At 32.6% G+C, this 22406-nt stretch overlaps 4 protein-coding genes across 4 annotated transcripts in view; 1 reads left to right on the forward strand and 3 right to left on the reverse strand.

The window, feature by feature from the left end:
- Positions 1-1897: 1897 nt before the first annotated feature.
- LOC125811731 (glucose-1-phosphate adenylyltransferase small subunit, chloroplastic/amyloplastic-like) lies at positions 1898-5599 on the reverse strand. Its single transcript, XM_049491269.1, has 9 exons — positions 5339-5599; positions 4363-4659; positions 3684-3953; positions 3389-3568; positions 2966-3069; positions 2756-2867; positions 2535-2633; positions 2257-2376; positions 1898-2071 (listed from the first exon to the last, which is right to left on the reverse strand). Exons 1-9 carry the CDS (start codon positions 5597-5599, stop codon positions 1955-1957), a joined length of 1560 nt encoding a protein of 519 aa, XP_049347226.1. The 3' UTR covers positions 1898-1954.
- A 1099-nt stretch (positions 5600-6698) lies between these two features.
- Positions 6699-9866, reverse strand: LOC125811750 (ras-related protein RABB1c-like). The gene is made up of 6 exons (XM_049491290.1): positions 9664-9866; positions 8494-8633; positions 8153-8235; positions 7293-7497; positions 7144-7212; positions 6699-6964 (listed from the first exon to the last, which is right to left on the reverse strand). The coding sequence occupies exons 1-6, from the start codon at positions 9707-9709 to the stop codon at positions 6872-6874; spliced, it is 636 nt and encodes a 211-aa protein (XP_049347247.1). The 5' UTR covers positions 9710-9866; the 3' UTR covers positions 6699-6871.
- Positions 9867-10644: 778 nt separating this feature from the next.
- LOC125811729 (subtilisin-like protease SBT5.3) lies at positions 10645-18814 on the reverse strand. Its single transcript, XM_049491267.1, has 11 exons — positions 18716-18814; positions 18480-18589; positions 18277-18374; positions 17472-17636; positions 13524-13632; positions 12617-13157; positions 12271-12368; positions 11946-12191; positions 11682-11796; positions 11377-11590; positions 10645-11227 (listed from the first exon to the last, which is right to left on the reverse strand). Exons 1-11 carry the CDS (start codon positions 18788-18790, stop codon positions 10680-10682), a joined length of 2319 nt encoding a protein of 772 aa, XP_049347224.1. The 5' UTR covers positions 18791-18814; the 3' UTR covers positions 10645-10679.
- A 1821-nt stretch (positions 18815-20635) lies between these two features.
- Positions 20636-22406, forward strand: part of LOC125811738 (3-hydroxyisobutyryl-CoA hydrolase-like protein 5) — a 14903-nt gene continuing 13132 nt past the window's right edge. The window contains exon 1 of the mRNA XM_049491276.1: positions 20636-20645. The gene's annotated coding sequence lies outside the window, so the exon portion shown is untranslated. The remainder of the gene's footprint in view (positions 20646-22406) is intronic.

A 22406-nucleotide genomic window follows, 5' to 3' on the forward strand; every position in this document is an offset into this window, starting at 1 on the left:
CTCGGTACAAATGAGGCCTTGAGCTATACTAAGGCAACAATACTCAAAGAGCTTATATTTATTTATATTCGTTAGTTATTTTTCAAGTTTACAAAAGCATAGTTATTTGTTGCAAAACACTATCTTGGATTTTGTTATCAAAAATTTATTGACAAACATAAATTGCTACTAAAATATTAGCTAAATCTCTGAAATATTAGGCCAAGTTCTTGACAAATTAAAGGTATAACTAAGTTCTGACTGTTGTTTGAAATGAAAATTAAAGGGAAAAAAATACGTATATACTGCTACTGAAGTGGGTTTATTGAAGATAATCTTAGAAAAAATATATAGTTGAATCTAGATAGAAGACTCTACAAATGATACTTATATTAAAGCTCACCTAATACACACATTTGTATAGCATAATATTCATTATATAGCAATATTAAGTTGGGAGGATTGAATAGTCAGTGTATAATTTATGTATAATCAGTATATACTTCATGTATAATTAAGCTATATTCAGCTTTTTGAATATATCATAATATATAGTCAATATATAGTTCATGTATAGGTAAGTTATATTCAACTTTTTGAGTATATCATAATATATAGGTAGTATATATTTTCTATCACCTCTTGCTATTTTTCATGCAAATAAAAATACAGCTATGTTTGTCGTAAACTAATTTACTTTATCGTATAGATTCAAAACTATCCTTATATTCTTTCGTCTAAGAGTTGTCTGATATTTAAATATTCGTGAAAAAAAACATAAAATGGATATTACATTAATGGGGTGGACTAAAATAGGACATCCCATAATTATTTTTTTTGGAAAAAGCTCAAATATGTCATCTAACTTTGAGAAAAAACTCATTTATGCCATTTGTTAAAAGTTTGGCTCAACTATGCCATTTTCGCTTGAAAAAAAGCTCATCTATGCCATTATTTGCTAACTGAAAACAATTTCGATCTTGCAAAATCATTTCTTACATGTAGTCAATTATGATTCGGTCACATCACTAATTAATTCATTTTTTAAAGGGATGGTTTTTAATATATTTGGCTTACATTTGAAATGTCTTTATTAATTTCTTATTATTCGTATCAAGTCAAAAACTTTGATATAAAATGGGACGGAAGGAGTAAAGAAAGTACGAGTCCATCATTGTCTATGTAACAACTGATTATTATTTTCATTAGTTTGATATAAACACCTGATACGAATAAGTTCTGTGTCCGTCTTTTGGAATAAGACTTGCTATAAAAAGGTAATCAAGTTTATATAGTTTTTGTGGGGAAGAGGAGGAAATTAAGCATGTCTATCTACAAAGGCACTACTACATGTGCTATATATGTTAGTTATGTTTTTCTTTGTGTTGTCCATGAATTAATTCTTGGTGTAAAGCAGCAAGAATATTCTTAGACTTCTCTACTAGTCCTCAAAGTGTTACCTCTCTTCCTTTTTATCATTACTCTTGAAACTAAACTTCAAATTCTGAATTCATACTAAAATTTCTTCACATGAGTATTAAAGTATATTATGTGTATGTGTTTTTGGCAGCGAATGTGAATGACCATGTGATAAATCTCTATTTTGTTGTGGACTTAAAATAGAGATTTCAAATATGAAGCAATGAAAGTAAACTTTAACTAGGCTTGGGATTAGAGATCTCGAGTTCAAATTCTGATAATAGAAAAATTCCTCTCTCCGTCTTATTATCTATATGTATATGGATAACGATAGAGGGAAACGAATACTATACTAACACGAACGAACAGAGAAAATAAAATGGAGTAATTCATATTTTTTTCGAGTTAACATCCTAATTATATTCAACTTTCAAGAACACAAAACAATTTTTTTGGTTCATTGACGATCACTCACTTGAAGGAGTGCAGAAGTCCTTTTAACTCATGGTTGTTTGGCAAAATAAATAAAAATTAAAGGAATCCAAGTTTCACCATCTTAGATGATAGTACCACTGGGAATTACTGCATCCTTGATAATGGTAACAATTCCGCTCTTAATAAAGTATCCGTCTGACTCCCTTGCTACTTCTTGAATATTGTCAATATTATTGATCTGACGATACAAAAGTTCCATGTTAGAGACTTGATCTCACAGATTGGTTTGAAAAATTTATGTGATGACAAGAGAAGTCAACAGGACACTATATATATATGCTACCTAGAAGTTAGGTGAATGAGATTTTCATCAAACATAATAAAAGTTGAGTGGTAATAAGAATTACTGATCAGGTAACCAACCTTCACATTGTCCCCTATACGAGCATTCTTGTCGATAATAGCTCTCTTTATGTGACAGTTCTTGCCGATGCCAATTGGAACACTACCCTTTGCATACAGAAGGATTTTGTCATCATTCGTCTGGACCAAGAAAGGAAGCAAACTGAGTTTAACAACAAACCAAAAGAAGTATGAAGAAAATATCTTTCATTTTTTTTAAAATTTTCTACATGCTATCTATCTCGCGTATATACAAAGTAAGTCTATTAGTCATATAGTTTGTGAATTTTAACTATTACCTCATAATAATCTGCTCCCATCAAAAGAGTGTCTTCGATAATTGTTCCTGCTGAAATGCATGATCTGAGTCCAATCACAGAATGGTGAATTTTACAGTTCTGTAAACAACAAAGTAACTCCATGAGAACCATAATCTGACAAGTATGTACTGGTTCACCAATTCTAGGAACATGAAAATTAGAAGACCTTGTTGGTGAGAAACAGTTACATAATTAATTACCTTTATGACACACCCTTCTCCAATGACACTATCTGTTATATCAGCATCAAGCATCTTTGAAGGAGGCAAATATCGAGGTTGGGTGTAGATTGGAGCTGAACGGTCATAGAAGCTTCAGAGAATATTGAAGATAACAATATTAGTGCTTACGACCAGAGTAGAACAATAGACAATCGTAACTAAGTGGAGAGAAGTATTAGCTGACGTTACCTAAAATCTGGCACTGGCTTTTTTGTAATGCCCAAATTAGCATTATAGAAAGCTTCAATGGTACCAATATCCTCCCAGTAGTCATCAAATAAATAAGCTTGCACCTGAACTTAGACTATTAAGACCTCTACAAGTAAAGCTAAGCAAAAATCATATTTAGAAAAAAGTTTAAACTAGAAGCTAGTCACAATAAGGCCTATAACCTATGTTGCTCAGACTCTTTAAAAATATCAATGGATGCATGCCAGATACTCCTAAAATAGTACATTTTGGAGAGTCCAACACTGGTATAGCAACAATTATAACTACTAGAGTAATGTCGAAGTAAAGTTTCATACAATTCTCATGAGAGAAAAAGTAAATTTCTAATAGTTTTTTGTGATTTTAAAACTATAAATGGTAATGAATAAAGAATTTACATACTCGCATTCCAATGGAAGTTGCACCAGGAATAACTTCACTGCCAAAGTCATTAGCTGCAGGAAAGCTTAACCGAAGTAGGTTTAACATCACATCTTTGCTAATGACATATATACCCATACTTGCAATATAAGGGTTCTCTTTAGCTCTTTCATCATCAAGGCCTAAAATAGTAGTATCCACCTGAAATGCACCAAACACAAATTATATTCTTCCAAGAAACGAAATATGTGTCTTTGTTCATATATGCAATGAGTATTTGTTGAGAAATATGCAAAAGCACTATTATAGCATGTACCTGCATTTCTTTCAACTGCTCTCCGTTGGGTTTTTCCGCGAATTCAATGATGCGTCCTTCTTCATCAATCTTCATTAGACCAAATGAAGAGGCACGCTTTTCATCCATCGGAAGTGCAGCAACAGTAATATCAGCATCTGCTTCTCTATGGGCTAGAATAAACTTTTCATAATCCATTCTGTACAAATGATCTCCCGCAAGTATTAGGAATTCCAAAACATTATGCTCCTCAAACAACCATAAATACTGCCTGACCGCATCAGCAGTGCCCTGAGAGACAAGTAATTTCATCTTACGCTAGTTTGCAAAAAAAAACTAGTTAACCAGCTATACTAAAATGCATGTCACAAGTAAATCAGAGGAGTCGAGCACAAACAGTAACGTTAAAGTGGCTTCAAACATGCTATATACTTGTCGGATTGATATCTATCTCTAGGTTATAATATTTTAAAAAAGGACAGTCTGATGCACAAAGCATCCCGCTTTAGCAGGGTCCAGGACAGGCCGCACTCCAAAGGGTGTGTGAGGTAGACAACCTACCCCAATTCAAGCATTAGTGGCTACTTACACAGCTCAAAGCCAGAGACAACTTTGTCGTTACTCCAAGGCTCATTTTCAAATCAAATAACTACAAATTTAATGTTGTTAAAAAGTGTACATTAGGAAGAAGGTTAGGTACCTGAAACCAATCAGGGTTTTCTGGACTTTGCTGAGCAGCGAGAACTTCCACAAAACCTTCATTTTTGTAACTACCCATGTTACTTGCATAAGCTCGTGAAAGATGGCGATTTAGAGATGCAGAGTTGAATTGTGTGAGAACATAGATCTTGGATATGGTACTGTTAATACAATTGCTCACAGGAATATCAATCAGACGATAATTTGCTCCAAGCGGAACAGCCGGCTTTGCTCTCTTTTTGGTTAGAGGATACAGACGCGTCCCAGCTCCACCTCCAAGAATAATACCCAAAACACTCTGCAACAAATTGCATTAACAATATATTTAGTTAGTTACTCTATTCAGTAAAGCATGATTAACCAGAAAACTTTCGTTAAGAAACAATTCTGTGTTATATTAAACAAAATCAAGTTATATAATTATACATTTATCAATATGTACGTGAGGGTCTATATCAAGATCTGGAATCATGAACAGAGCAATTAAACAACTTCAAACTGAAGCAAACAAACACCATATATATCGATTGGACCACCAGAATCAAACGTCCCCTCAATTTAACAATTAATCAGTTCAACAAAATACTCTTTCCGTCCCTGATCCATTTTCCTTTTTAGTATGTCTTCAAAAGGAATGTCACCTATGATTAGAAAAAAGTTATTTTAAAATTCTCTGTTAACCTGATTATACTCATACAAATGTGCCAAGACCACAAATTTCAAAACTTTTATTTTCTTAAATATTATGCCTAACAAACATTGTCACATAAATTGAGACGGAGAAATTGCAATATTTACCTTTTCACTGACAACAGACATGTATACAAAAAGAAAAGTTTACACAACCCATACACTTTTATATGTTAATTTGTATAATTAAAATTTTCAAAATATATTGAATGCCGATTCAATTTAATATATAATTTGCAAAACTAGTGAGAAACATGGAGAAGAAAAGAGGTTAATTTTGCACTAACTCGGCTAGCTTCTGGATCAAGACATGTTTGTGAATTTGACGAGTCAGAAACAGCTTTAGGCGACACGATAATCGCAGCCCTGCTATGATAGGCTTTCTTACTAGAAATGAATCGTCTAGAACGCAATGATTTAGATGAGATCAATTTGCCGCCGGATAAATGTGATGATGCAAAAGAGAGACTTTGAAAGGACATTGCACTATCAACATTATCGATTATAGAATGCTGAAAAGGTTTCAATGTTCCTATAGATGCCGACATTGTTACACCACTGTCTACCCTTCTCACTGTCTACTCTTTTTAGAAAAGTGAAATATGAAAAGGATAAGTTCTACTCAATAACAAGTCAATATAATATAATCATTAACCTAAAACTAAAACTTAAAAAGATTTTTTAAAAGACATAAAAACTTGATCTGATTTGGTCTCTTATTTGAACAATTCAAACTAAACTCTAGGTATTGAAACCTTTTATTTATAATAATGAAAATTTATTTATTATAGGTAGTTAAATATAATTTTCAAGTCATTTTATTATACAATTTTACAATTTATTGTATAGTGATATAGGAATATAAAATTTTCTTTGGCATATTATCAAGTTTTTATTTCAATATCTCAAATTATAATTTATTTATTTTTTTTGCAAAAAAATTCTTATAACCTCTAGAAAAATACTACTCTATTATAAATAAAATTAATTTTACAAGTTGATAAAATATGTTAGCCAATTATTGCAATACAATATCTTGGCTATTAGTCTAAAAAATCTTATTGATAGACAATGAGATTTAGGTAATTTGATTCAAAATTCTAAAATATCAAATAAAATTTTATTGTTATTAAAGTAAAAGGTTAAAATTTGAAAAGAAAATTTAATACATTCCTAATACATGGGCGAAGTAGTAGCTCGAAAATCTTCGATGCAGCAAGAACGAGATAACGTGACATACACATAAAAAAAAGTTTTGTCATTCATCTTGGCAATATAAAACTTCTCAATATCTCCATTTTTTATGGACCTTTAAACAATTAATAAAAATAATATTTAAATATATTTATAACTAGAATTATTATATTTCTTTGCTAAGGGATATGAAAAATTTTAAAAGTATTAGTAGACAACGTGGACGCTGGACCACGCATGTAGGAAGGTAACAAAATACACAGGTGAGAGAACTGAAATGGGAAAAAAAAATAAAAATAAAAAATGCGATGAATATTTCATCTATAAAATCACTCAACTATGAATTATTATTTTTATAACCACAATGTTACTAATCCTAGATGATATCGATATTTTTGTTCCCATTGAATATGTATGTGATTATATACCGTACTACTTTTGCACAGATATATTTACAAAATAACAATTCAATAAGTAAAGTTGTTTATATTTGCCCAGATATATATATTAACATAAGCACAAACAAATTGGTTACACCAATGAAGGTAAACATGCTAGAAGAGCATAAATAAATAAATAATAACACCACTGGATATGATCAAATTTAAAGAATAAAGTTTCCATTTTCAACTACAACAAGCTCCTCCTTGAGAAGCAGCTCCATCTCGTCCGCCTGATGGCCCAGGAATCCCTCCATACCCAACTTTTATTCCATACGACTGTAACGAGTAACAAGAAAAGTTATACTCTTTAGGTGAGGGAATAGATACACCATTGATGAAGCCAAGCATTTAGCCTTTTGGCAACTTCGTTTCTTTAGAGACTATATATGAAGATTTGCAGTCCACACCGAAACAAATTAAGTAGAATATACATAAATAGTCAGGATAAGGTATACCTCGTTTGATACATCAAACACTCCATCCTGTATTTTCTTATAGATTGTGGAAGCTGTTTTGATAAAAGCCTAAAGAAGTACAATGAATTACTTTGAGATATCCATTGTATAATATAAAAGCTCTACTAGCACGTTAAATGATTTTTTACCTCTTCAACATTCTGAGCTGTTTTAGCAGAGGCCTCCATAAATATCAACCCATTTTCCTTGGCAAACTGTTCGCCTTCCTCTGTGCTTACAGCTCTTCTGTGAGCAAGATCACACTTGTTTCCAATCAGCATTATACTCATGTTTGCATTTGCGTGCTGCCTTGCATCTTCCAGCCAACTAGCAAGGTGATTAAATGTTTCCCTCCTATAATTTCCGGAGTAAAGAAACACAACAATCCAGGGAAATGTAGTTAGAGTGACCACAGAAATCGTAGATTCCTATAATATTTGCTATTTATCCATAATGAAAGCAAAGAGGCAGCAACAAAAATATGTAAGACCTTATTTCCATTTGAAGTTTAATTTGGGGGTGGGAAACCATCAATTCAGCACAAGGCACAAGCACAACGATACAGTCAATATATTATTGTCCACATTCGAATTCATGGATCCCTTATCAAATTAAATTTGGAAGACCATATATTTGTTCATTTATGTCAAGAGAGAGATTTATGAACCAAAATAACAGAGTGCTCACTAGCATTAAAGAAACTTCTGTAGTTCCTCTCTAACAGTAAAAGACAAATGGCATTAGATATCATTTTACAAGAGCACAATGTAATGTTCTACAATTAATTAAATTGAAGATCACAATGTATACTACAGATGCAGCCAAAAGTCTGATATATAGATAATTATGTCTGGGTGATTAAGATTATGTGAGGAATATTTCTAGAGCTTTGATCCAAGTAAAAAGCTAAGACAAGAAGTATGTCTTGTGTAAGAATGAGAGCAAGTTTGTGCTTACTAACTTCGGTTTCATGCATAAAGAATGTCAAAAACATAATGCAGGATAATACCTGGTAATATCGTAAACAAGTAGTGCCCCGGCAGCACCTCTGTAGTATGACCTCGTGATGGATCTGAATGATTCTTGGCCAGCCTGAAAAGGGAGATCATTCATTATAATCATGCTGGCAGCCATTTAATGACAGCACAAGCAAATAATAACGAGAACAGTAAGAAAATTATTCTGCTGCCTAGAAAAGAATTTAAGGCATTTACAAAGATTATCTTAAGTTCCAAATGAAAAAAAGAAAAAGAAAAAAATGATCAGCAAAGTTGAGATTAATGATCGCATCTTTTTTAGAAATTTGGCATATATCGAAGCAGAAAAAGAAAGAAAAGATGTGAAACAAACCGTGTCCCAGATCTGTAGTTTTATTGGTTTGTTGTCTATTGTGATCATTCTAGCCCCAAATTCAACCCCAATGGTCAAGTCATGGACCGGTTGAAATCGTTTGTCCGTAAATTGCAGGAGAAGACAGGATTTTCCGACTCCTGCGCAACAAAAATGTTAGAGATGATGTTTTATATAAGGCTTCAGCAATGTATACATCAACATTGGAAATATTCCATCGAAGCCAATGAACTATATGAAAATGCTAGGGCAAAGTGCACTCGTATGAGGAATCACTCAGCAAAGTTGTCATTGCATATACAAGGAACAACCAAGAGTTTACGACATCATCACAACTCACAAGGATTTCGAAGTTTTGAGTGCCCCTAAAGCAATAAGAGGGTAGATTCCTATAACGATATGTTCGTGAGACACATGATTCTCACCATAAGCCATATGTAATTCATCTCTTAAATCATATGCTTATTATTACGAGCATTCAGAGTTTTAATCAACAACCACTTCATCATACACAAAAAAAAAAACAGACATATATCTCAGAAATATTTTCCAACTACTGTTTTATCATTATCAAATTACTTACTTTATCAATTTTTCAAAGGGCTTCTCTTTCAGAAAATACATCGATTTTACAAGTCAACGGAGCAGCATTGGTATAGTTCTAAGAGAAAGTGTTTGGCTTTTTCAACTGGTGGAATATAAAAGAAAAAAAGAGACTTCAAATCATCAAACCAAACATACTTCAAATCCAACTGAATTGGATCATACAAACATTCTCTAACTGCTGAAACTCCAATTTATTTACTAAAAACTTAACGAACCGTATTTTTATGACCTAAATCATCAAATTTAGCCTAACAAAATCCTTCTCATTGGAAAAAAAAAATCAATTATCAAACTCCATGGATATATCACCAACCATAATTAAAATATCAAATACAACAGAAATAACACAAAATTCAAAAAACAATTGAAATGCTACAATTCTCATAATAGCATGAATTCAATCATATGCAAAATCATTACAACAACCTCCATTGAAATTGAACCTTCCCGATCATTCCAGATCCATAAAAATCAAAACGAGAACATTATAAACAGGTGCAAAAAGGAAATCATTAGATTTACAAATCAAATTAACGATAAAATCAATCACAATTGAAAAATTACCTGTATCTCCGATGATGATATACTTGAAAAGATAAGCGTACGACATGATTGATGAGATCTGAAAAGAGAACACGTAAATGAGCTGGAGAATTTGATTGCTTGTATATATAGGAATTTTCTGGTAATTTAATAGGAAGTTTCAGAAGAAGATGGAGAGGAGAGAGAGAGGGATTGGCTCTGTAAATATTCAAAAACCTCTCTTTTTCTTTTCTCCAGACATCACCAGAAAGATAAAAGGAACAAGGTAAAAAAAAGGGCCAAGAGTGTCTTTTCTCAATTATGAAATTACTATTAGATACAAATACAAATAGGAGAGAGAGGAGAGGAGAGGAGCGAGCGGGAGCGAGAAGTGTGTATCTCAAAGGTATACGAATCACATTAAATATATGCATATGGGATACTAGATACTTCTGATATACATATAGATAGATATGAAGAGAGGCGAGCGAGAGAATCGTATACATATAAATTCATTTGGATATAGTGTATCAGGAATAAATTGTACCTAATTTTGACATCATGTATCCGAGATACATCTATCTAGACACGCTACATACATGTATCTAGGGACCGAAATCTGGCAAAAAGGTAATTTTGAAAATTCACGAAAAGGCATGTATTAGGTCCTAAACGAGTGGAATTTATGTTGTTTGCACTTACTTTTTTCAATTTTGAAAGATAGAATGATCCTATGTATGTCTTTATTGTTAGTGGCACAACTCAAATTTGCCTCTTAATTATAGAAAATATAATAAATTTGTGGTGCTAAGCTTTCGTCATTTGAAAATAAGGGTAACTATAGATTATTTTAGTAACGTCGAGACTCAAAAGGCTATTTGTCCTCAATTATTAATCGAACGAAAATCTATTTCATTCCTTAGCTCATTGGATCATTCACCAAAACATTCTCATGATATATAAAGCTTTGATGATTGCTATTATTCAAATACTTTTGAGAGCAATGAATAGTATTACATTACACATTATACAAGTAACAATAAACATAGAAATGAATGTTATCTAACATTCTTAGTAACTTTCACTACAATGGGACTTCTAACATAGTGCTTGTTATCAGACCATATTAAATGGCCAAAAACATAATCTTTTGGAGCTTTATGTCCTTTAACTTTCAGAGTGATCTTGAAACTTTTCTCCTCTCCAATCTTCTTGAACTCCAATGTGTTTGGCTCAACAACAACAGTAATTCCAATCGGGGATCGAATATGAGCTTTGTAAGTGCCCGGGGACCCCACATTCTTCAATGTTCTAGTCACAACGATCGAGCCATTGAGCTTGGGCACTGTGATTGAAGGTAAGTTCAAATTGCTGAAACTTATAGGGTCAGGACATTTGAAGTGGCCTTGTGTGAAGAAACTGATTTTAGTTTCGTTGTACCCTTGTGCACAGAGGAAGTTCATGTAATCATTGATTGTTAAGTCATAAACCAAGCCAGGGTCCATGGCGCGGTTTGGCCATATGTGTCCTGATCCATAAGCAAATGGTGATGCCTTGAGGTGAGCTGAATTTGTCATTGGATTAATCGTGTTGTCTCGCGTTCTTGCTGCACCAGAAGAAGAGTAAACAAGGCATCATAATCATATAAAAGTTTGCTTATAACTCATTTAGTTCTTATTTTTGAAGCCTAATTTGATTAAGACTTCAAGAAAAGTTGCATTCATATGCATGATCGAAAAGGTTGTTAAGTCCTACCGGATGTCATAATGGCGGATTTGATGGCTGCAGGACTCCAAGTTGGATGGAGGGTCTTCAAAAGACCAACAACACCAGCCACATGAGGACATGACATTGAAGTTCCTGTCATTGTGTTAAATTTAACTCGACGATTATCTAAATCTGTTTCTGTAGGTCCTTGAACTCCAGTATAAGCAGCTAGTATGCTCACTCCCGGGGCAGTAATATCTGGCTGCAAAGATAATATCGTATAAATACTTGTAAAAATGAAATCCTTTTGGTTAATAGACTTGAAATTTAACAATCTCGAAATGGTAAAAGACCTTAAGAATCTCTGGTGTCACCCTATTAGGTCCAATGGACGAAAAGACAGCCATAACTGGCGCTGGTTTCGTTCCCAATTCAGTTGTTGGCCGAGTAATGTAAGCTGTAGCTTTCCTGCTCAAACCAACAACGACGTTTAACAAGAAAATTAAACAGAAATAGAATGGGAATACAGAGGATTCTTCTTGTTATAGCTATGTATACTAAATCATTTAATTTGCTGTACTGTGACAATGCTAGATTTCGTAGACTCTTTGTTATACCTTGTTGAATTAACATAAGACGAGACTTGAAGTCCATCGGAGTAACTGATATGCGTTGCAGGGCAGAGATAAGGTTCAGCATACATTTCATTTCCAAAGAACACGCTGTTGAGTATAACGATACCAACTGCACCTACTGAAGTAGCTTGAGTGCACTGGTTAAACACTGGACTACCCCCTCTATGGCAAACCAAAATAGTCCCCTTCACCTTCTTAGGATCCAATGTCCCCTCTATGCAAAAATTACTGCAGAAGCACATAAAAAGGTTTAGCAAAGTTAGATTAGTTTGTACATTAAGCAGTAGGGAAGAGAGGTAATACTCACGCTTCTTGAGCTGTCGCATTGGCAACTTTAGCAGATGCACCAGTAATAATTGGGAACGATTTGCCTTCGGGCAGAGCTTTAGTTGAAAGGCTTACCCCCTAAAAAACAAAAAATCCGAAAACTAATGAGAATTGACGCTTCCTAACTCTCCACAAAGAGGTATAGAGAAGTAATTTTACAAAGAATGGACGTTGTTGTTACAGGTAAAATATTGTTATAGAGAAGTAAAGTATGGCATAAAAAGTTGATGGTTATGATGAAATAATGTTAGATAAGGTGATTGTTATAGAGAGGTCTGACTGTATCGTTTTGCAGACAAAAAGAATAGTGGACAAGAGAAACATACTCTGTAACGTTTATTGTTTCCTAAGATGATATAGCTGGAAAACTCGCGATCAATAGTGCTTGCCCCGACAGTAATGAGCCAAGGTGCAGTGTTGGTTATTGTACCAGGATAAGCACCCGAATTCCCACCTGAGGTAACCACAACAATGCCATGCTTTATAGCATGAAACGAACCGATAGCAATACTGTCTTGGGCATATGGTACAGGTGGTCCTCCCATTGATACTGAAAGCACGTCAACGCCATCATGAATTGCCATATCAAATGCAGCCAAGACATCTGCATCAGTACACGAATCGGATGGAATAATAGGAGGCCAACAAGCCTTATAAGCCGCAACTCGTGCTCTTGGTGATCCTCCCTTTGCTGTGCCATTGCCATACCCGAAAATGTTAGCTCCCTCGACAAAATTACCTCCGGCTGTAGACAACGTGTGTGATCCGTGCCCTAACGTGTCTCGTGGCGTGTAGAATTTGGAGGTTACTAGAGTTCCTGCTTCAGCAGCGAATCCTTTGATGAAGTATCTTGCTCCAATTAACTTCCTTCAATATTTAAAGAAAAACTCCATAGGTCAAAAGTCATCTTGATGTTACACTAACATAAACATGTTACATGTATATATCATACTTCATTTGTTCCAATTTATGTGACGAACTTTCCTTTTCGCAACGTTCCAAGAATTTTAAATTCATTATACTACTAAAGTATTAAACTTGGATGTGAGTTTTCATCTACTAAACTAACTTTTCGTCTGCCCCTCTATTCAAATGTTGCCCTTTTAGTTTCATACTCAATTTTTGTTGTCCTTTTGAAAATTTTGCTCAATTTTTCTATCTTTTTGGCTCCGGACTCATTTTCATCTACCAAACTAACTTTTGAACATTACTTTAATATTAAAGAGAAAGTACCTATTGCAATGAAATGTGGGATCAGAGCCAGTTTGGCAAGTTCCTTTCCACCTTGATGGAATTGGTCCCATTCCTTCATCACTAAAGCTTTCTGATTCTGGCCAAACACCTGCCTCCAATCACATGAATAAGAACGGATTGTTCGGATAATAAGCATCCTTCACTTTTAAGTCTGAGATTGTGAGTTAAGTTATTAAGGGAGCGAAAAGATGGGGCACTCTCAAAGAGAAGAGAGAAGTTTAAAAAAAATGCACACCTAAATATCTTATTGACCTGGTAAACACCCTAACTTTGAGTATGTATGGATTGTAACATCCGACAATTTAAAAATGAATATGAAGAAGCTTGAAATTTGGAAATAGTCATTTTTGGAAAAATTTAAAATCTGGAAAATTTGGCTAAGTGTGGAAATCAGTGAGTTTTTGGCCAACTTTGAGCAGTCATAACTCCTAGCTCAGGATGAGTTAGGAGTAGTTCCAGTTATGGTTTCGAAGCTTGTGGAACGATCTTTCCAACGCCACTGAGTTTGCTCAATTCCGAGTTCGTATGAGCGAGTTATGATCTTTGAAAGTTGGGCAGTTGGCAGGGATTCCGTTCCGGAAATTTAAGGGCATTTTGGTCTTTTCACAAATAATTTCTTTTGAGCTTATATTGTTGTATTAGGCTGATATTTGGATCATTTTGTCCCATTTTGAAAGAGAAAGAGTTAGGGTTCAAGAGAAGAAGAAGAGAAGAAGGAGAAGAAGAAGAGAAGAAAGAGGAGATCAACAAGATTTGTCAAGATCATTGTGGATTTTCGTCGGGGGTGATCCCTATCAAGGTATGTGAGTCTTTAGTGTGGGTTTATCCTTTCCCCCCACATACCAAGCTCGTTTTTATGATTTGAGAAGAGATTGGATTTGTTGTTGAAGTTGTTGAAGTTGTTGAAGTTGTTAGTTGTTGTTGATGTTGTTAGTTGTGTTGTTGAAGTTATTGTTGGTTGTGGGACAGGATTGGGCTGTGTATTTGAGTTGTGACCTATTGTATATTGAGGGATTTTATGATCCTTAGTGTTGGTTGGTTCATACCCCCACACACCAACTCGTTTTTAATTCCAAGAGAAGATTTATTGGTTGTTGAAGTTGTAGTGGTGTTGTGTTGAAGTTCTTGCTGATTTAGTACAGATTTCTGGCTGTGATTTTTTGAGTTGAATCTATTGTATAATAAGGGTCTTTATGATTCTAAGTGTTGCTGCTGAAACCTTGAGGTTGAGAGGGTTTAGAATTGGAAAGAAACAAGGGGAAAAAGTCGGATTTTTGGGGAAAAAGGGGCTGGGCTGTTGCACCTCTCCTAGTGCCAAGGACACCAATCCTTCCCTTTCATTCACCATTTCTTTTTTTATACATGTTCCTAGGTATTATACCTATGTTTCCTAGTTGTTTCCAACACTCCAAGGTACTTCCAAAAGTCAAGTAAAACTACAAGTCAAGTGAAGTTAGTTTCCAAGTCAAGTGAAGTTAGTTTCCAATTCAAGTGAAGTTAGTTTCCAAGTCAAGTGAAGTCAAGCTTAGAAGTAAGTAAGTCAAAGCAAGTCTTTAAGGTTTTCCAAGAGTCTTCATTGAGCGTTTTAACTTCATTCTAAGGCTCAAGTTCCAAGTTAAGTATTGAGTTTCAAGTCAAGTCAAAAGTTAAGAGTTTCATGTTAAGTTAAGAGTTTCACATCAAGCCAAGAGTTCAAGTAAAGTAAAGAGTTTAAAGTTGAGTTCTTTTCTCAAAGTTATTAGGGAACTATGTATTCCCAAAGAAGTTTTAAAGAAATGTTTTTACATTTAAACAAGGTTGGAAACTGAGATTTCCAAAAAGCCTTCGGGCTAGTTTTTGAGTAATTATCTCATATCAGCAGGAAGAAATATGTTTTAAAAACATAAGAGCCAGTACATTTTTGGGAGTAGTATCGAGCACCGAATTGGGGGAGCGTTCAAAGAACCCACAACCCCCATAGAACCATGTTAGTCACCATGGGTAGAAAAAGATCATACTTTTTAGATGAATCCTTTTCAGATTAGACTAGTGGATCCATTAGGCAGTTCAGGTCTTATACCTTTGGCCGGGTATAAGATGCTCTGGCAGCGTGAGGTCGATCGCTGTATCATCACTATAGCTCTTATGTGATGGTTGTCGGTTAGAGAAACTCCCACAGCAGTTATTGTATTTTTCATACACAGAGATTATTGTATTTTTTATATACATCAGTTCATTGTATTTTTATACACATTTCAGGCTTATTGTATCCTTGTATACACACAGAGTTCATAGCATGTTTTAAGCAATCTTTCTTTATATCGCACTTGTTTTAAATTGCCTTATATTGAAAGAAGTCAGTCAGGTTGAGTTAAGTTGAGCCAGGTAAGCTATTCAGTTTCTTCCAGTTTTCCTTCTAGCCTTTGTTGCTTAGTTTTCCAGCTTGCATACTCGTACATTCCATGTACTGATGCCAGTTGGCCTGCATCGTTTGATGATGCAGATTCAGGTACCCCGGATCAGCATCCTGCACGTCGTTGATCCAGCTGAGCACTCCAGAGTCAGTGGTGAGCCTCCTTGCATTCCGGAGGACTCAATTATTTTGTGTTCTTAGTTTTTGTTTTATTAGGATGTTGCGGGGTCTGTCCCAACATCCATCTCAGTATTTTAGAGGCTTCATAGACAGACAGTCAGTCAGTTAGTTTTGAGTCTCTCATCTATATATATGTAAATATTCTATTTTGATATTCGAGTTGCCTTTATGGCCATATTTTATAAGTTAAGTTGTTTTGTAATATTGCATTGCATTGAGTTATTCTGTTGAGGTTTCCGCTGAGTTAAGAAAGTCAGGCCAAGGGTTCGCTTGGGGCTAGAAATGGTCTCCGGGTGCCGGTCCCGCCCAGGGTGTAGGCTCGGGGCGTGACATGGATTGTGTGATGTAGCATTGATCAATGAAATGGATGATCATCAATTAAGATTAGCATTTCAAATTTCATATATCTTTTTATTTAAGGTCATGTCATCGTTAAACTGAAGTTATGTCATATTATGTCCAATCACATCTTCTTAATATTTATTCGATCTACCTCTGTCTCTCCTCATACCCCTACATCTAGTCTCTCACACCTACTTACTAGTGCATTTACACATCTGCTTTTCATATGTCTAAATCATCTCATCTTATCTACCGGTCATTTCTTAATAATATTCAGAACTTTTTTTGAATACTCACAATCTAATTCTCCATATTATTTGATCCATTGGTGAAAGCTATGTAAAAGTGGGCCCATGATTGATGGGATTGGCCAACTTGGGAGAATAATGAGATCTTGATACATAAAATATTTAAATATATAGATTTTTAAATTATTTATTTAAATATATAGTGAATTGTCAAGTAGACACACACTAAGCTTCCCAAAAAGTGATAGTTAAATATTACAATTTGTGTAATTTAAAAAAGAAAAAAGAATCTTTACTCTATCAAGTCACTGAACCACGTGCAATTTATTACTACCCTCTTCATTTTACTATAATAAATTGCAAAAAATATTTATACAAATGTGCTTAAGAAGCAAAAAAGATGGATTTGATTTAATTACAAAGAATTTTAGAAAATTAATTAAAATATACTAAATTATTGCAAAAGAATTCAACTAAAATACACTAATTGAGGCATATATTTGGGCAATCAAATTACTCTATAACATTTATCCTCTATAACAATATTTCACTATAATTATCAAATTTTTGTTCGAACCATTTTTTATATTATATTATAATATTATATGTTTTCTATAACAGAATATCTCTATAACAATCCAAAAAATATCAGGACAAACAAAATTATTATAAAGATGTTTGACTTATACAAAAAAATTCTAATATGCTTTTCTTTTTATTAAATTTTATACGATGTGAAGTTAGATTAATCATACAAGTTCATACCAGAATCAATGTTGCCAATAATAATGTCTTCTCCAAATCTTGCCTTCTTCCATAAAGAGCTTTTAGGGATTTTTCCCTCATGTTCCAACCCCAAGAAGTTCCATGATCTAGTTGTGTGTAGTTCTTTTCCCTTGTTCAAGAATATTGATACTACATTTGGATGCTCTGCAAAAAAAAAATCACATTAAAGAATTTAATTTGTTGATTATTACTTAAAACATTTTGATTAATTAATGATATTTAAATCTCATTAGTAAAGAGGATTCCAAATATCACATATTGATTAACATTGATTAATTAAAGAGAGATATACTATAAGAAGGATTTGTTGATTAAACTCATTAACTTAATTATTGCTTTTCACTCGAATTACATATACATATAAAAAAAAAACTTAAAATGTATATGTATAATCTGTGTCATAATCAGGGATATATTTTGCTAAAGATGTTTAAGAAAATATACTCATACTTGACCTATATATGGATATTCAACTCAATAGCAAATGCAGGTCGCGAATACATCCTAAATCCTATATATATATAAAATTTCACTGAATACTACATTTGATTCATGCAATGAATTGAATATTAAAAACCTTTAAAAGGTCAAACTCATCAAATTTTAAATTTTGAATTTGTCTCTTATTCAACTAACCACACATCTATATAGTAAGATTATGTTCATTCTTGTCTCACTAACTTTAAAATATTCTAGATTCACCTCGGACACAGTAAATAATGTGTACCAAAGTAAAAAAACAATTAAAAATGCAGTAAATGGAAAATAAAAAAATTTCACTTACTAGATAATTCTGCAGCTTCTTCATCTTCAAGGATTGCAGCAAAGCCATTGATGTGTCTTGTATAAGAATAAAAAATTGCATCCTTAGCCTTCTCAATACTGTTAATATTACCAAAAATAAAATTAGGAAAAAAACGAATAATTTTTTTAATTTCATTTAATCAAAATATATATATATACTAAGGTTTTAATTCAATTAATTACCTTCCTAAATGTGATCCAAGAAATTCATGATGAAAATTAATAACTCTATCAAAATCAATTGATGTTGCTTCTTTTCCATGTGAATGTTCACCCAAGTACACAACATATGACTATATAAACACAAAAAATACTTTCATTACTTCGAAATTTCAATGAAATTTTGATCGATAGTTCATCGAAAAATGATAATAAAAAAAGGTACAATTTATAAAGAGAATCAAAAGGGAAGTATTTACCTTTTTTATGGCAAATGTTGGTCTAAGCAATAGAGTAAAAAAAATTGAAAGAAGAAAATATATTGAATTTTTCATATTTTCTTGAAAAAAATCAGAGATCTCCTCTTCTGCTAAATAAAGTTTCTATAATATAAGGAATCTTATTGGTTGAGTTATTGACCATATATAGACTGATTATTTTTTATAAAAAAAATTGTAGATCTTTATCTTTATTTAGAAGATTCATTGACTTTAGAAATAATTTTATTAAAAACTGTACATATTATATTTTTAATTATTTGTGGGGGATGAATCGAATTATTGCATGTTATATGAATGTAATGATGTATTGACTTTATTTAAATTATATAATTTTTAAAAATGATTAACCAATGTATTATTGGTAATTTTATGTTTTTTTTATTTGTTTAGATATTTTGAAATTTCCCTCTGAATATATTTTTAAAAATGTTAAAAATTAGAATATGACTAAATTCCTTTTTTTCATGGGACCACTATATGAAGGAACTATCAAATAAAAAGTAGTAATAGAATGGCCCCTGACTGTTTTATAATTATATGGTACTTTTTTTATTGACTATTAAAAATAGTAGTAATTTGGAATATTAGTTTGCCATAAAAATTAATGTCGAAAACAATTTCTTTATTTTCACACGATAGAAATAAAATTACATATGTATCATTTCTCTCAAATATTAGGTCGCCATAAAAACTAATACTGAAAACAACAGAGATAAAATTACATACAATATTTATTTTAAATTTTATTCATGAAATTATATTAAATATATTATTATCATTATTATCTTATCTTAGTTTCATAGAAAAGGACAAAGCAATATATTAAAGTAGCAAATAATTCCATCCATGTGCTATGCAGTATTCAAAAGTAGTTTTAGATTAGAGAGAAATAGAAATATTCACTAAAGACGATGAAACAAAGAAATCTAAAAAAGTAAAAAGTGGATAACACTTTTGGTTCCTCTATTATTGGTATATATATCCTTATGTTTTTATATAAAATGGTAGAAAAAGAATTATTATAGTAGTGACTGAACTATTAGAATAATGATCATTATCAAAATTTAGATTAATTCTTCAATAGTTTAATCAATTTTAAAATTTTGAAATAATAAAGTCTAGCTATAGAAAATTAAAATCATATCAAATATTTTTAATATTTAAAGTAATATATTTCTAAAAGTTCTAAAACTAAGTGATAATATTTTAGTGAAATCTTCTAAAATCTAATGGTAAAAGAATTGAGTCTAGTGTTGTTTACATCTCCTGTATAGTTCGTAGGCTATTATACAATGAAGGATTTACCCAATATGCATAAAGTGCTCACCATGGAGTGCAAATCCGAAGGGCAAAGGTTGTGACAGAGATTGTAGCGGCTCCAGGTTATTCCGAAGTTAAAAAAAAATGAGTTAAACTCAAATTTATGACTCATTAATGCCGCTTTAGCTTAAACTCGAGCAGTTTCTTAAAAAATTGCAGTATTAAGAGATGCTCTTGTTATTCCCAATAAGACGACACACCAACTAGGATTGTGATAGAGTGATAAATAGTATTTTACTCTTAATCAAAGGTAGCAGAGATTCCTTCTTTGGATACGAAGTCACAATTATTTCATTAGGAAATGTCTTACTCCTAATAAATGAAAATTTCTAACACAAAAACGATCATTTAGACACCAACTAATCTGGTGAAATTTTCTAACAATTACATTAATATAGAAATGCAGCTGCTAGTTTTAAGGAGCCCGTTGACATAATTTGCCTAAACTTGCGACATGAACTACGCATTGGTTGTTAGGGAGAAAAAAAATATTAAAAAAGACGTAGCATGATTTATATATATATGTATTCTTAACATTTAATGGTTGATTTAAATATACTCTTAATTTAACTAATGTAGATTTGATTTTGTAATCTTTTACAAATTTATTTTTAGTTTTATATCCTTCATAGAAGAAATTTTTATTTTTACGTAAAGGAAAAAAAGGCAAGAAAACCTCTTAACTTTGATATTTAGAATAAATATACTCCTTGTTAAGAAAAATAATGTATATATATTATCGTCATCTAACGATTGATATATTTTTACAATCTTCATTAACAAACAGAATTAAGTATTTTAGAATAAATATACTCCTTGTTAAGTAATTTTTGAGGCGTTAGAGTTGGGGGTGGGGGTGGAGGTGGGGGTGGGCAGGTTAAATTTAAAAAGTTCTAAGTATTTTATTTGTGTGGATGGGGTGAGGTGGGGGGTGGGGGTGAGGGGTGAAGAGTATTTTTTGCTTTTGAAGCTTTTAATAATTAACATGATCCCTGTAATAATATGGGTAAATATGGAGACCCATATTATCCATTGGGTAACTCATTTTTACCCATTTAAAATATGAGTCAAGTAGAGTATTTATCCATTTTTATTTAACTCGTTTTTTATCGACTCATATTCGACTTGACCCACTCGTTTGCCACTCCTAACTACAACCTACATGGAGAGGACTATTTGTCTTCGTACTAAATCAATAGAAATTTTCAAGACACATGTTGCAACTATCCATTCCTTTAATGATATTCTCCACTTTGAGCTATTTGGTAAGGTCTGCTTATTTATATACTCAACATTTCTTATATGTATTAGGATGTCACATATTCGTTCTCCATGGACTCAACATCCTCGTTGAGATTTGCCCCCACCGCATGTGATTTGCCTAAACTCAGCACTGAGGTTTGTCCCATCTTATCGGGATTTGTGTAAATTCATTGAAATCTAGCCTATATCGACAGAGTCGGCATATGCGTGGCTCTGATAGGCCCATTCCGCTAGTGGGGCTAGGTCTGCACGCCTTTTAAACACGTCGCTAGTTAGTAATGTCTACTTACTTATATACTCGACATCTCTCTTAGCCGATATGAAACTTCTTATCTTAAGTTGAGGTTTCACACATATAATGTCAATGATATGTTGGAGCAAATTGTATTGCCACCAAATGTTAAAAGACCGCTAGGAAGCCCAAGTCGGAAAAGGAAAATCCAAGTATGGTAAAAAAAAAAAAAAAAACTCAGAGCTAATACAACAAATATTAGATTAATTTAATATTTTGTTGAACTTTATAATCATGAACCATTAAAAGATTTTCTTTTATACATTCAAATTTTGAAAAATGAAATAATTTTAATTATTTAATAATTATATGTGAATATAATAGCTAAATAATTATATGTACATATTCAGATTCAAACGTCTAAATCTTAATGCATATCTTAATTAATATTCATATATGTATTTAAATTTAGTATTATTAATCTTAATTAAAATAAATGAGACCTAATTATATTTATTATCATTATCTTCTAAATGATATATATTAATGATTAATGCCCATGAAAGGATCCGTCAAACGCCCCCAATCAAGGCTGGATTTGTCCCATGCAGTGGCTTTGGCCTTGTCAAAAGTCATGCTAATAAGTAGTAGCACCAAAATAAATTTGTAACACCAAATATATTTAAATTGAACTAGGGCAAATGGTCATTTTTTCTCGAACGATGCGAAATGAAATAAATTTGTCATTTATTAATAATTGAGGATATATTTATCTTTTGTGTTAGTTAAATAACTTAAATTTGCCACTATTTTCAAACAGCAGAACCTTAGCACTCGATAATGTCATGTATTCCG

The sequence above is a fragment of the Solanum verrucosum genome, unplaced genomic scaffold (genome assembly GCF_900185275.1).
Source record: "Solanum verrucosum unplaced genomic scaffold, falcon-dt-bn FXZP01000238.1, whole genome shotgun sequence".
Lineage (NCBI taxonomy): Eukaryota > Viridiplantae > Streptophyta > Magnoliopsida > Solanales > Solanaceae > Solanum > Solanum verrucosum.